General features: G+C 35.1%; 3 protein-coding genes across 3 annotated transcripts; 2 read left to right on the top strand and 1 right to left on the bottom strand.

The window, feature by feature from the left end:
• Positions 1-107: 107 nt before the first annotated feature.
• On the top strand, positions 108-12,559 carry LOC118264612 (hepatocyte growth factor-regulated tyrosine kinase substrate). Its single transcript, XM_050705048.1, has 13 exons — positions 108-292; positions 559-643; positions 1,486-1,589; positions 2,423-2,583; positions 4,080-4,195; positions 4,413-4,533; positions 4,894-5,004; positions 8,667-8,817; positions 9,056-9,225; positions 9,551-9,681; positions 9,789-9,915; positions 10,002-10,199; positions 10,292-12,559. The coding sequence occupies exons 1-13, from the start codon at positions 259-261 to the stop codon at positions 11,849-11,851; spliced, it is 3,069 nt and encodes a 1,022-aa protein (XP_050561005.1). The 5' UTR covers positions 108-258; the 3' UTR covers positions 11,852-12,559.
• LOC118264630 (U6 snRNA-associated Sm-like protein LSm5) lies at positions 5,232-5,703 on the bottom strand. Its single transcript, XM_035577207.2, has one exon. It carries the CDS (start codon positions 5,562-5,564, stop codon positions 5,277-5,279), a length of 288 nt encoding a protein of 95 aa, XP_035433100.1. The 5' UTR covers positions 5,565-5,703; the 3' UTR covers positions 5,232-5,276.
• LOC118264619 (targeting protein for Xklp2) lies at positions 6,201-8,086 on the top strand. Its single transcript, XM_035577197.2, has one exon. It carries the CDS (start codon positions 6,390-6,392, stop codon positions 7,824-7,826), a length of 1,437 nt encoding a protein of 478 aa, XP_035433090.1. The 5' UTR covers positions 6,201-6,389; the 3' UTR covers positions 7,827-8,086.
• Positions 12,560-13,478: the final 919 nt, after the last annotated feature.

Here is a 13,478-nt window from a genome sequence, read left to right on the forward strand (position 1 = left end):
CCAACAACAAAAAAATATAAAAACCGTAATATCGGTTTGTCAAAACCACACTAAATTAGTGTTGCCAACCTTTATGTTAGTAATCCGAATTATTTTGAAGTTACAACCCTTTTCTTAATGACGTTCACTCATGCCAACATTCAGAATAAAAAATAAAAAATGACAAAAGTGTGCTGTCATTTTTCTGTCCATCGAATCACTATCAATCACTGTTGATTTTCTAAAACAAAAGTTTATTATTGCGTTTCATACGAAAAGATGTTTCGAGCTAATAATTTTGATAAGTTGCTTGGTGAGTAACTAAAAGTGCAATTTGTTTTGTATTACACCATCGCGTTCTTACGTCTACAACAAAAATTATGTTCGTTGTCACAATTTATTGTAGGCAGTTTTCTCTGATTAGCATTTAGCTTTCTTTATTTTTTCCCAAAAATTGTCTAATCTTAACGGTATAATTTGCGGTTGTGACTCACGAGTTTTCCGAAGCAAACAATGAGCGTCTCATTATCAATACCTAGGATGATTACCAGTTTAAAATGGTGAAATAATTTGTTCTAGATAAAGCTACAAGTAATCTACGCCTAGATCCCGATTGGCCGACTATCCTACAAATATGTGATTTGATTAGACAGAATGATTGTTCGTAAGTACAATAATTATAAGTTCATAAACATTATTTATAAGGTCAAAACATGTAGTACACACAGGTCAAATGACCCCTAAAAGCTCCAGTAGAAAGTTGTTCAACTATGGAATGATTATTCAATTACCAAGTAGAATATAACAAGAAAGTGTTCATAAAAAGTAAAGCAAAATGTTCATAAAAAAATTACATCATCAATCAATATTCAATAACAATCAGTTATTGACACTGTTTTGTACACAACTTTAAGATAATTATGTGTAAACTGTATGAAAATGTATGACTATTGATTGGCCTAATGACTACAAACTACAATATGAGTGATTAATGGATGCATGTTGTTTTTAAATCTATAATTATGATGGTGCTATGTTGACACTATTATCATTGGTAATTATTTAATGAAGCTAAGGATAAGTGACATTATTTTAAGATTACAAGAATAAATACCTATTTAAAATCTTGTACATACCAACTATACTTAATGAAGAATGTCATGGTGACAATGAGAGTAAGAAATAGCTTTTAATCAATTATTTTTTAAGTGCTTAACTATAGCATGTTTACAATATATAGTACAGTTTAATAATTCCTGTCATGTATTCATCAATCGGGTTAATTGATTGATTTCTTACATTACTAGTTAAATTCCACTTTATGTTAAGTGATACCTTGAAAGCCAAAAAGAAGCAAAACTTGAAAACATCTTCAAAGTCTTTGTAACTCCTGAAGCTGTGGACAATGTAACAGGTTACTGGGATTCTGGCTCAAAGCAGGAGAAGGAACAGGGTGACTTCTAAGTGTGTCTTGATATCTTCTGAAACTGTAAATGTTTGTTCCAGACCAAAATATGCAGTGGCAGCAGTCAAAAAGAAACTATACTCCTCAAACCCCCACCAAGCTATGTTTGCACTGCTTGTCCTCGAGAGTATTGTCAAAAATTGTGGTAAGTAAACCCTACTTTGTAAATAAATACGTTGGTGGACAGTAATTATTACAGGCTTCTAGATAGCCTAAATGATAGAACAGTCAATGCCTGTCGACAATCAGTTTTAGTTTCATAAAATCAGTATGCCTCACGACAACTGATTTTCCATACTATTGTAAAGAACGAAATGTTGTACTGTCACCACACGTATAATTACGACTTTGGACTGTCACTATATTATTTTACATTTTTGCATTACGTGAAACTACACCTGTGGGCAATGTAAAAAAAACGTAGTGTCTTAGTAGCTGCAACTTGTGAGATAGTACTGTCCACGAACGTGATAAATATCTTATTAGAATACTGATTGTTTTCTTATTGGAATGCTTATGTTATTTCTCATTATAAATATTTTAATTATTAAGAAAAATACAAAATGTTAGTAATTACCTTGAAATCGCTTTGTCGCTTCCCATCAGGTGAGATAGTGGACAAGCGTGAACCTATAGTTAATATAAAAATAAATAAAAATAAAACTGTATAATAAGGATCCTTTCCACCAAAGATCTGTAGAGCAAACACATCCACAGCAATATAGCATATATATTGCTGTGGATGTGTCACATAGTTTCCTAGTTCATATCCATTGGTACACATAGCACATCTTTGCAGTGGTAGAAACTAACTCAGCAGCTTGTTTTTTTATGATGGAAAGATGTGTGCTATGGATGCATAATTGATAGCTTCCCTATTATCAATACATCACATACTGAGTTGCACATCTTCCTCACACAGCTACTTTGCGCAGCAATCTCAACCTCTCTCAACTAATTATTGTATTTTATTATTAGGCTCTGGAGTCCATGATGAAGTGACATCTAAAGCATTCTGTGAGATGCTCCGTGACCTCGTGAAGACTACACAACACGAAAATCTTCGAAACAAGATCCTTGAATTGATTCAAGCTTGGGCTTTCGCATTCCGTAACTCACCAAAGTACAGATCTGTTCAGGTAAGAATAAAATATATTTTTTTGATACAGGGTTCGAAGGATATAATTATGTATATCATGGTATATTTTGCCCAATCTAAAGAAAATTTCATGTTTTGGATTCATTTGTCTGATTTTATAAATGGATATATACAATATCAAACTTGATATGTATTGTATATTTTCAAACCCTGATTTAATAATAAAGAGGATGTATAATCGAAATTTGAATGGCATTCATAAGTCTATCTAGAGAGATAGCAAGTATAGGCATTTAGATTATGATAATATTATTATAATCTAATGAAAGCATATCTACCTTGATTAACCAGACTGACTTAGGTACCTAACTTAACACAAAATAAGAGCACCTAATGTTTATACAAGCCAAACTGTGTAAAAAAAAAGAAAATAAAGGATTACAAAGTTACATCCTTAGGACGTTTCACTGCTGTAAGCTCTGTTAGCTAGTCTTACACATTTATAAAAAAAGAATAAGTCCCAAATATGTAGCATTAATGAGTAGTTAAGAATTTGACCTTATTAATTATCTCCATATTATTTTATGCTAAATGTACTAAAAATCAGATAAGAAGCGCTTAACAAGTGTAAACTTTTAGAATAGTCACTAAACATAACTGTCACAGTTCACTGAACGTTTTCATGTCTGGTTCCAAGGTTAAACGACACAGTTCTTTGCAATATTGATCTGACCACACCTAGTTATAATTCAATTATGTCATGCTTTCATGTAATTACCACACTAGGAGTTTAGAATACCTAGAGTAAAGTGTAAATGTGAACTATATGTTGCTATAAAGTTAGAATATAAGTGTACAGTATACATAAACGGGAGTAACTACCGTCCATGTAAGCACTAATTTAATTAAATCTAATCAGCCATTGTGCACGAGAGTGTATTCAAATAAATTGTTCTGTTTACATTGTTGTGTGGTCATGTCAATGTCCTATGAAGGAGATAGGTGTTTTATCTCTAGTGATATGCCCAGAAATTTTATATGTATCTATCTATACATGGTAATTTTTTATACAAACATTAAATGTGAATGTACTAAAATTAGTACTTCAAATAAGCTATAGGTAATTAAGTATTGATTTACTAATTACTCATTCAAACAGTCCTTAACAATCAGTTTCCATGCGGGCGCACATGCCATCTATCTACGTATATACGAATATATCCGTATATTGTATAGCTACGTATTATAATATGTACCTGTGAGCGCCGCGTCACATGTTATCAGTCAGACGCGGTATGATTCATAATCTCATGAAACAACATAAACAGTTTTAATGTAGTGACTTAGTGACGCTCTTTTGTGCTAAGGTTTCTTTTCGAGTCTACTTAGAAATTGTGTAATTGAAAGTGCGAAATAGAACCATGAAATAAGTTGTAATTTCAGTCAGTTTAGAGCTACAGCCAGTGATATTGTATTGTTAGGTATTGTGATTGCGCTTAGTCATAGTGAAGTTAATGTTGTGGTTTTTATACATAGGACACTGTGAACATTTTGAAGGCTGAGTGTTACAAGTTCCCTCCACTCAAGGAATCTGATGCAATGTTCTCTGCTGACACAGCACCAGAATGGGCAGATGGAGAAGTTTGCCACAGGTATGGTATACTATATTTTCGTACACAGCTATAGAATCCTTTGTAATAGTGTTATAAACAATTGACCTTCTTTAAAGCAACTATTTAAACAAGTAATCTTTCCTTTTTCCCTGTTGTATTTTATATTGATTTTCCTGATTCTACCATTTTTAACAGATACATTTTAAAATCTTTGTTGCTTCAAAGTAACTACACAGTTTTTCTGCTTGTCTATTAGATGTCGTGTGGCATTCTCCTTGATGGTAAGGCGGCATCACTGTCGTGCTTGCGGCCAAGTGTTCTGCCAACAATGCAGTGCCAAGCAATCAACCCTGCCTAAGTATGGAATTGAAAAGGAGGTAAGACATAAAGTACAGGCCCAAGAAATAATAATTATAAAGATACTTTTGTTTTAATTGTAGTACAAGATACAAGCAGTTACATTTTAGGAATGTTTAAGGCTGTCTTTGACGCAGTTCTCCTTATTCTTACCTATAATACAATGAGAATGTTCATTATTTTGTTAGTGTACAATAATAAGTTTGTAATTTTGATATCAAAAAGTCTAGTGTAAATTATTAGGTTTTTAACACCTCAAAGGACAAAAGACATCATAATATAGAAAAAAACTATAAAAACAATGGAAATTCAGTTAAAAGTATAATCTTATAATGTATCTTTCTACTTGAATATTTCTGAACAAAGAATGTTATTGTTAGGTGCGAGTCTGTGATGCTTGCTATGATAAAGTAAGCCGACCACCACAGTCTACAACCAAGCTGGAGATTGTTGACACCTCAAACGACTATGGACCGTCTGTACAAACACAGGTAAGTCACTTTCTACCTTAATTACAAGCAGTCTTAAGGTTTATTTTAGATGTGCAATTAATCAAAGTAACATAGATGTTATGTTATACATAATCTCATCTTAATTTGATATTGACTGATTTTAAACAATGAATTGTATGACTTTTCAAAATGGGTTTTTGTTGCATGATAACAAACAATAATGAGGGTAAAACTTTGTCACAAGAACACAGTAAAAAGACACTTGATACACTTATAAATACTTTATTTGATAAACTAAATTGCAATAATCACTATCCGTCGTAAGAATCGCCCGGCATTTCACCACCAGGCACCAGCATTGCTATGTTGTTTCCATTCAGTAAGATCTGGTCTAGTTTGGTTATTTTTCTTCCTTCTGGCGTGGATTCATATTCCGTAACATCGTCCAGTAACATATTCACGAAATCGTCAAACCCTTGTAATGTGCCGACCATTTCTTTATCGTTTTTCATGATGATATGGATCCGGGAACCAATACATTTGTCCACAAGTTCGAGAGGTAACAATGTGTTAGGATTAGGCAGCGATGTTTGCGTCATTTTGAAGATTTAGGTTTCTATCGTGACTATAACTTTTAAATTTGTAATTTGTGTAAGTCTCTTCTCTTACAATAGCGTAAAAGGTAAAAACATGGGCACGCTATCTTTCGCTTTGTAATGACATAAGCAATTTCGTTCAGAAATTCGTTTAGTGTCAACAAGTAAAAGAAACATAACATGGCTTAAATTGTAGGTTAGGTATAGTTTTCTTTAATTTCACATTTATAATGATTTCAATTCATAAATGGAATTAAAAGCAAAATATTCAATTATAAATTAAATATTATAAGATTGAAATATAATAGTGTTTTAACTCTGTGACTTTGTGACATTTCTGAACGATTCGAATTATTGCCACATCAGAAAAAAATATTAAATTGTAGGTAAAATATTTTTGAGCTTTAATAATATAATTAGCAATTTTCTAAAATTATAATTTTAATTTAAAATGACTTTTTATAAATTCACATTTTTAAACGAATATAAATTAAATACAGTATTACCAAAGTAACCAAGAGTAGTAACTGGTCATTACCAGGAATAAGCTTTCGTATTAGGTTTGAGTAACGTTGATTTCATTATAAAAATTAATAATAAAATATTTTGGCGTAAAGTTTAATAATTTTATCAACCCAAATATTTGACTTGAATAACTTTTTCACCTAACTTAGGGGTAAATAAAATTTTGTTATGGCAACATTTGTAACGTCAAGTTTGAGATTTGAGTTTGTTTCTGGTGCATTTGAAAATAACGATTCTGAAACGTACGAAGGAAAATAGTATAATTTGTTTTGTTTTACATGAAGCTTTAGTTTTGTGGATATAATGGCTAAAAATGTGACGAACTTTCGCGGTGAAATCTATTTCACTCCGAATGGGAAATTACATATTAAAGACGAGCCTGAAACTCCTATTGAAGACGACTTTGGCGAACATAATAACCTGGATTACTTTTACGAACATGGATTCGACAACATGAGGAAATCTATGTCTATGAATGACATTGCTGCTCTTCGAGAAGATCTTGTGAAGCTGGAGTTCCACGATAAAGATGATATGTATCATAGACATCGTAAACCTTCAGGTGCACCACAAGAGTTGTCAAGAACTAAGTTTGTATCAATGGCTGAGGCCATTTACCACTATCAGAGAGATACTCCCGGACGTTTTCATTCGAAGCGACCGCAAATATTCCGTTCTCAAAGACCAACTGGACCATCGGGCCTTACTGTACCTCAGTCGCCTATGCTCCGATCAAAAACACGCTCAAGACCTACACACATCATGTCACAGCAAGAAAAAGAAGAAATGGAACTTGAAGAAATCAGAAAACACAAAATAAAAGCAAATCCTATTCCTAAGTCTGTTATAGAAGGAACCAAGAACCTGCCTGAAGTCTCAAAGAAGCCTATTACAGTGCCAGAGCCTTTCAAGTTGACTGAAATTCAAAAGAAGGCTGCTCAATCTACTGATGACATTCCTCAATTCAAGGCTCGGCCAGCTCCTAAACACATATTAGAAAAGCCTCAGGTACCAGTGAAACCTCCAGTACATGTGACCAAGCCTGTAAGTCCCAAATTCCGTTATAAAAGAGCCAACTCTGCTGATCAACTAAGAAATGATAACATGCTCCTAATGAAATCTCAACCAAAATGTGAAGAAAAGCATCATCCTAGAACAGGTCCAGTGAGACCTGAGCCGTTTTCATTTGAAAAAAGGGATGAAGAACTTAGGCGCCGCAGGGAAGAAAGAATCAAGCGTCAAATTGAGGAAGAACGAAAACAAGCTTCTTTATTCAAAGCACAACCAGTCCCTGGAGCTGTCAAGAAGAGAATGCACTGCTCTGCACCCAAGGGTGGCTCATCCACCACTTCTTCAGAAAACAAAGAGAATAATGTTAAGTTTGAGGCTAAGGTACCTGTTGTACTTTACAAGGAACCATTCAAGCCTGTGCTTCAACCAGTGCAACTTAAAAAACCGGCGCCCTTTGAGCTTACTACTGAAAAGCGGGCTGCTGAGAGAGAAAAGTTTGAAAAGCAATTGAAAGAAAAGGAGGAAGAACAGGAAAGAATGAGACAAATGAAGGAAAAGGAACAACAAGAAGCTGAAGAAAGAGCAAGGGCGGAGTTAAGGGCTAAGTTAATTCATCACCCAAAACCTATTCCTAAAACAGGAATCGTACCATTTGTTCCAGAAAAATCTGTTGCTCCACTCACTGTGCCAGAGACGCCCAAGTTTGTGAGGCGCCTCAAACAACACTAATATTGTTATAACCTGATCTGTTCAATTTGAATTAGTTTTACATTTTAATGTTGTTAAGATATTACTTACAACTGAATTATCATGTTTTAGATCTTTATATCATAACTGTACTGACATTGTAGTTTTTATTGACATGATATTTAAGATATTTCTTATTTGCTCTTTAGGACTTAGATTTTATTTAAATTGATGTTTTCCTAGATGATATTTGGTAATAAATGTACGATTTTCTGTATAATAAAGTTATCTTTAATTCTTAATACTGTTTTCTTTGTGTTGGTTCTAACCTCAATTCACTGATTATATGACTCCAAGCAAGATAACGCCAATTGAGTTCAATTAAATACGTCATGTCTACTTGTACATATTTGATGTTTTTTTATCTTGTTCATGTATGTGACTAACAGCTATGATTCAAAATCCGTTTTCTCTATTTGGGTACATGTTAAAAAAAAAATATGCTTGGTACATTTGTTAGAGTATTAAATCATAAGTCACTGTTAAAAAACATTAAAATTGAATAGCTTTGACCTATCTAATTCCCGATGGGAGACATAGTTACATTTGCATATCAAAAATTAAAGGTTTATAAAAGAAAAGAAAGTTTCTGTTACATATGGGAAAACGGGGCTCAATTAGGCTCCTTGCCATACAGCAAAAATTATTAAGATTTTTATTATTTTAGTATGTTTCACGATACCTATAAAAACATTAGGAATAAATAGTAAGTTTCATACTTATTAATCATTTCTAACACAAAATTCTGCTTCACGCTAATCTTTCAAATATTTTTCATACTAAGTTTATAATTGTCTACTAAATAAACTTTGTTCCTATCAGAAACGAACTGGTGGTAAGACAGCGGAGGAGTTGCAAGAAGAAGAAGAGTTGCAGTTGGCGCTTGCTCTCAGCCAGTCAGAGGCTGAACACAAAGAGAAAGAACGCAAGTCACGCTCTCACATCGCTCCGGAGCCGTCTCATCATCCGACGTGTGAGTACTACAACGTAATGATTAATTAACTTGCTATAAAATTAAAGGAAATCTAGTCGATAAGTATTAAGAAGATAGTAAGTACTAGGTTTTGGGTTTGATCAGACACTAGCTGACTTAGGTCGCCTAGAAATGTATATAAACATAGTGCCTTTTATTTCTTGATGGGGTTTACAGACTTGCTCTTATTACATAACAACCACTTTTTGTTAATAACGTTGAAATTCAAATTGTACAGTATCCCCGACTCCATCGTCCGTGAGTGCATCCCCGGAACATAGCACGCAAGCCAACTCCGAGCTGTCGCGGTACTTGGACCGCAACTACTGGGAGCAGCGGATAAACCGCGACAACACCGTGGCGCCCACGGCACCTGCACCAGCCTCACATGCCTCCGATACTACTGAGGTATGATGATATTCTATGATTTATATCACTGAGTCTATCTTTAATTAATTAAATACTTAAGTTATTTGAAAATATTGAAAGTGGGAAGCCTCACATGCCTCCGATACTACTGAGGTAAGATGATATCCTATGATTTATGTCACTGAGTTAATCTTTAGTTAATTAAATACTTTATATGTTATTTGAAAATATTGGGCAGATTCTTTAATAGGATTTCATAGTGTGTGTCTAAGCTTCAAAAGCACCTGCCTATGTTATTATGTCTATGTTAATTAAATTTGTATAATAACCGTTTGTAATAATATTATTTAATTAATGTTTGCAGGAATTCCCAAAACCTTCCACAACAAAGGCTCAAGATGAGGACGCTGAGGACAAAGAAATTGATGAATTTGTAGAGTCACTGAAGTCTCAGGTCGAAATATTTGTTAACAGGATGAAGAGCAACTCGTCACGGTATGATATTTATTTCAATTGATTAATGCTCCTTGAGATCGGGATAATGTTAGTAGGTACATTATATTTGAGTGCAGATAATAAATGACGCCTACTCTTTTTTACAGTGGCCGTTCCATTGCCAATGACACTGCGGTACAAACTTTATTCATGAACATCACCGCCATGCATTCACGCCTGCTACGCTACATTCAGCAGCAGGACGATAAACGTGTCTACTTAGAGAGCTTGCAGGTAATATTTTCACTGGATCTTATTTCAAGTTTATGGTGTATGGTGGTTTTAAGAATTGAATTTAACTTTCTGTTTCTATTTTTTAGGACAAGGTGACTCAGATCCGCGACAGTCGCGCGGCGCTGGACACGCTGCGCGCGGAGCACACGGCGCGCCTGGCCGCCGCCGCCGAGGCCGCCGAGCGACAGAGGCAAATGCAGATGGCCGCTAAACTGCAAGCTATGAGGAAGAAGAAACACGAGTATTTGCAGTATCAGAGGCAACTGGCATTGCAAAGAGTTCAGGTATATATTACTTAATGACTATTTGATTTGCACTATTTGTAAAAATATTTTCTCTTTGACATATTGAAATAAAATTCGTTCTTTAATTTCAGGAACAAGAACGTGAAATGCAGATGAGGCAAGAACAACAGAAACACCAATATTTAATGAATGCTAACAATTTTTATATGCCTGGTGTTTCTATGCCACAACAGTTCCAGGCTGGTTATCCAAACCAGCCAATTTATGGAAACCCACAGTACCTTCCACAAATGATGCCACAAGCAACTACTGATAGTAGTGTTCCAGTGCCTGTGCCAGGACAAACACAAATGTCAACAGCGAATATGCCAATGAGCATGAATCCAATGGCAACTATTCAGTCCATGCCTCAATTGACAAATACTTTTGCGGCTCTTACAACATCCGCTGGTGGTGTTAACCAAAATTCTGTCAGCGCTCAACCGTCCATGAATCAGCCCAACTTAAGACCCAACCTAACTCAACAATTACCACTCCAACAACAAATGATGCTGCAGCAAATGATGCGCATGGGTGCGCCGGGAGGTGTACATCAAATTGTTCCACAGACCCTTGCCAACGGCATGCCTGGACAAAACATTCCCCAACAGAATGGTCAAAGTGCACAGTTACCCAAACAAAACCTGCCTAACCAACCTCAGCAGCAGCCCAACTCCATGGTGCCTCAAATGACCGTCGGCCAACAAAATCTTGGACAGCAAAACTTGAATCAACAATTAATGAACACCAACCCGATGCTTGGACTACAAATGCAGAACATGAGAATGCCTATTATGCAAGGCAACCAACCAAATACTAATCAGCAAGTTCCGGTTTCTGGATATCAGAACATAAATATTCCTAATCAAATTAATCAACAGCCAGGTGCTCAAGCTCCCAATATGCAAGTACAGTCACAAATGCCTGTCCAAGGCCAGGCATTATCCATGCAAGGACAGCAAATGATGCCAGGTCAATCCATGCCTGGGCAGTCTCAGGGCATGCAGATGAATAATAATATGCAAGCAGGCTCAAACATACAACAATCCCAGGGACAACAGGTACCACATACTCAGGGACAGCAGATACCACAGCTACATCAGCAGCAGATGTCACTGAACCAACATATGTCTATGCCTAACCAGCCAATGCAACAACAGCCAGGGCAACAAATGATGATGCCAGGGCAACAAATTCACCATCAAGGTCAAACACAACAAGGCCAACTGCAGCAAGGCCAACTACAGCAAGGGCAATTACAGCAAGGTCAGTTACAACCTGGTCAACAACAAATTAATCAAGGACAGATTCCAACTAGTCTCCAAGGGCAACAAATGCTTCCTGGACAGCTACTGCCTGGAAATCCAGGTCAGATGCAAATGGGTCATCAGATGCAAATGGGGCAAGTACAACAGATGCAACAGGGGCCTGCTATGCAAGGTCAGATCCCTCAGCAAATGGGCATGTCCCAACAAATGTCACAAGTACCACAGGGGCCTCCTATGCAACAGAACATGCAGCAGGGTCCACAGAAAATGCCACAACAAAATATGCCTCAGGGGCAGATGCCGCCTGGAAACAACCAACAAGCCCAGACACCGGGCAAGCAAGAACATAATAACAACACAGGCGAGCTGATCAGTTTCGATTGAAACTAACCAGAAAAACGTTGAGCGATCTCTGCAAATTAATGACTGGGAATATATAACTTGTTCTAATATTACGTAAAAACTTATATTATGCAAATAATATTTATGCACTTAGATATTGTGCTACATTGTCAGTTTTTAAACCAAAATATTGTCTTGTATAGATAAATTTGAGATTTTATAGATTATAAAATTGAATGCCTTTACTTATAAATGTTGTAAATGAGAGATGATTGTAAAGTTTTAGTCCATTACATTATAACATGGGTTGTTACAACGATGTACCCGGTTCTATGCATTTTGAGAATATAAATTGTAGCTGTAACTTTTATAAGTAAAGTGTTTTAAAGCTTTTTAATTAATATTGCAAATAGTTAACATTAATTTATATTACTGTTAAGGTAGTTCCAGATCAAAATTTGGCAGCAAATATGACACATTCATACGAATTAATATATAATCTATCTCATTTGATCATTTGCTGTAGTTGATAGTCCTTTTAGTTAGAAAACCTTGTAATCTATGTAAATGCAAATATGTATAAACTATTCGTCGTTCTTAATTCGTAAACCGTAGTTTATTTAGATATTAATAAAAGGAAATTTCAAATATTTTATGTTTAATATCTTCATTGATGTGGTAAATGTTTTGTTAATATTTTAAGTTATCTATTGTATAATACGACGTACCAATAAAAACAATAAAAAAGTATATATTGTTTAATTTTTACTCTATCCCATTGCAATAACGTAAAATAAACATTATTGGCCTAGTGACTGGGCTGCGGTTGAGTAACGTGTCGGGGTTCGATTCCCACTCGGAACACAAAGAATGGTTCCAAGTCTTGAGAGTAATGTGCATGTGCAATTGCACCTACGACAACATAGTCTGTATACAAAGAATGATGATTGCTTGCCAAAAAAAAGTTCACACTTAGTCATTTTAATAATTTTAAGTATTAGGTATGTAGGTGTAATTTTAATATTCAAAAATTGTCGTAGCTAAATACGTAGCATGAGTATATTATTTCAATCAAATAATATAATTTTATCGATAAATATCTCTACAACACAGTAACAGCACTTGTCTAGTTCTAGTGAGAGCTCCGATATCAACACCGATTAGTCGATTTTATTCTAATTTTTTGGCAAGCAATCTAGTGGATAAAATTAAAGTCCTATACTTAAAATTAATATTTGTATTTAACCCGATTTCCCTAACCAAGTTATCAAATACATCGATAATTCATATCGACTGTTGCACAGCCACATTTGTCAATGTACTTTTAAGATTGTTTACATTATTTCGAATGTTGCGATAGAGAATGTTTCGATGCATGTGTGAAATTGTGTTTGTGATGTTCTAATTGTTTTGTGTGCGTGTCGTAGTGACAGGTAATTGTTTTTTTGTGCGTGCAGATTTCCCCCCGCAAAAAATGACAGACAATTCTGTACTAGAAATAAACGGTATGGCTACTCCCCTCGGTACGAGGCCCGCGTTGCTCTATGAGTGCTGTTAAGCACTGAATGCCAGGTTCGATGTTTGGGTCAAATCAAAATACTGTTCTTCATTTTTGAACGCAGTTTTAGTTTTACTAAAAATGGCGCGAATCATGAATTCGATTGACTTT

This window comes from Spodoptera frugiperda, chromosome 26 (genome assembly GCF_023101765.2).
Source record: "Spodoptera frugiperda isolate SF20-4 chromosome 26, AGI-APGP_CSIRO_Sfru_2.0, whole genome shotgun sequence".
Taxonomy (NCBI): Eukaryota; Metazoa; Arthropoda; class Insecta; order Lepidoptera; family Noctuidae; genus Spodoptera; species Spodoptera frugiperda.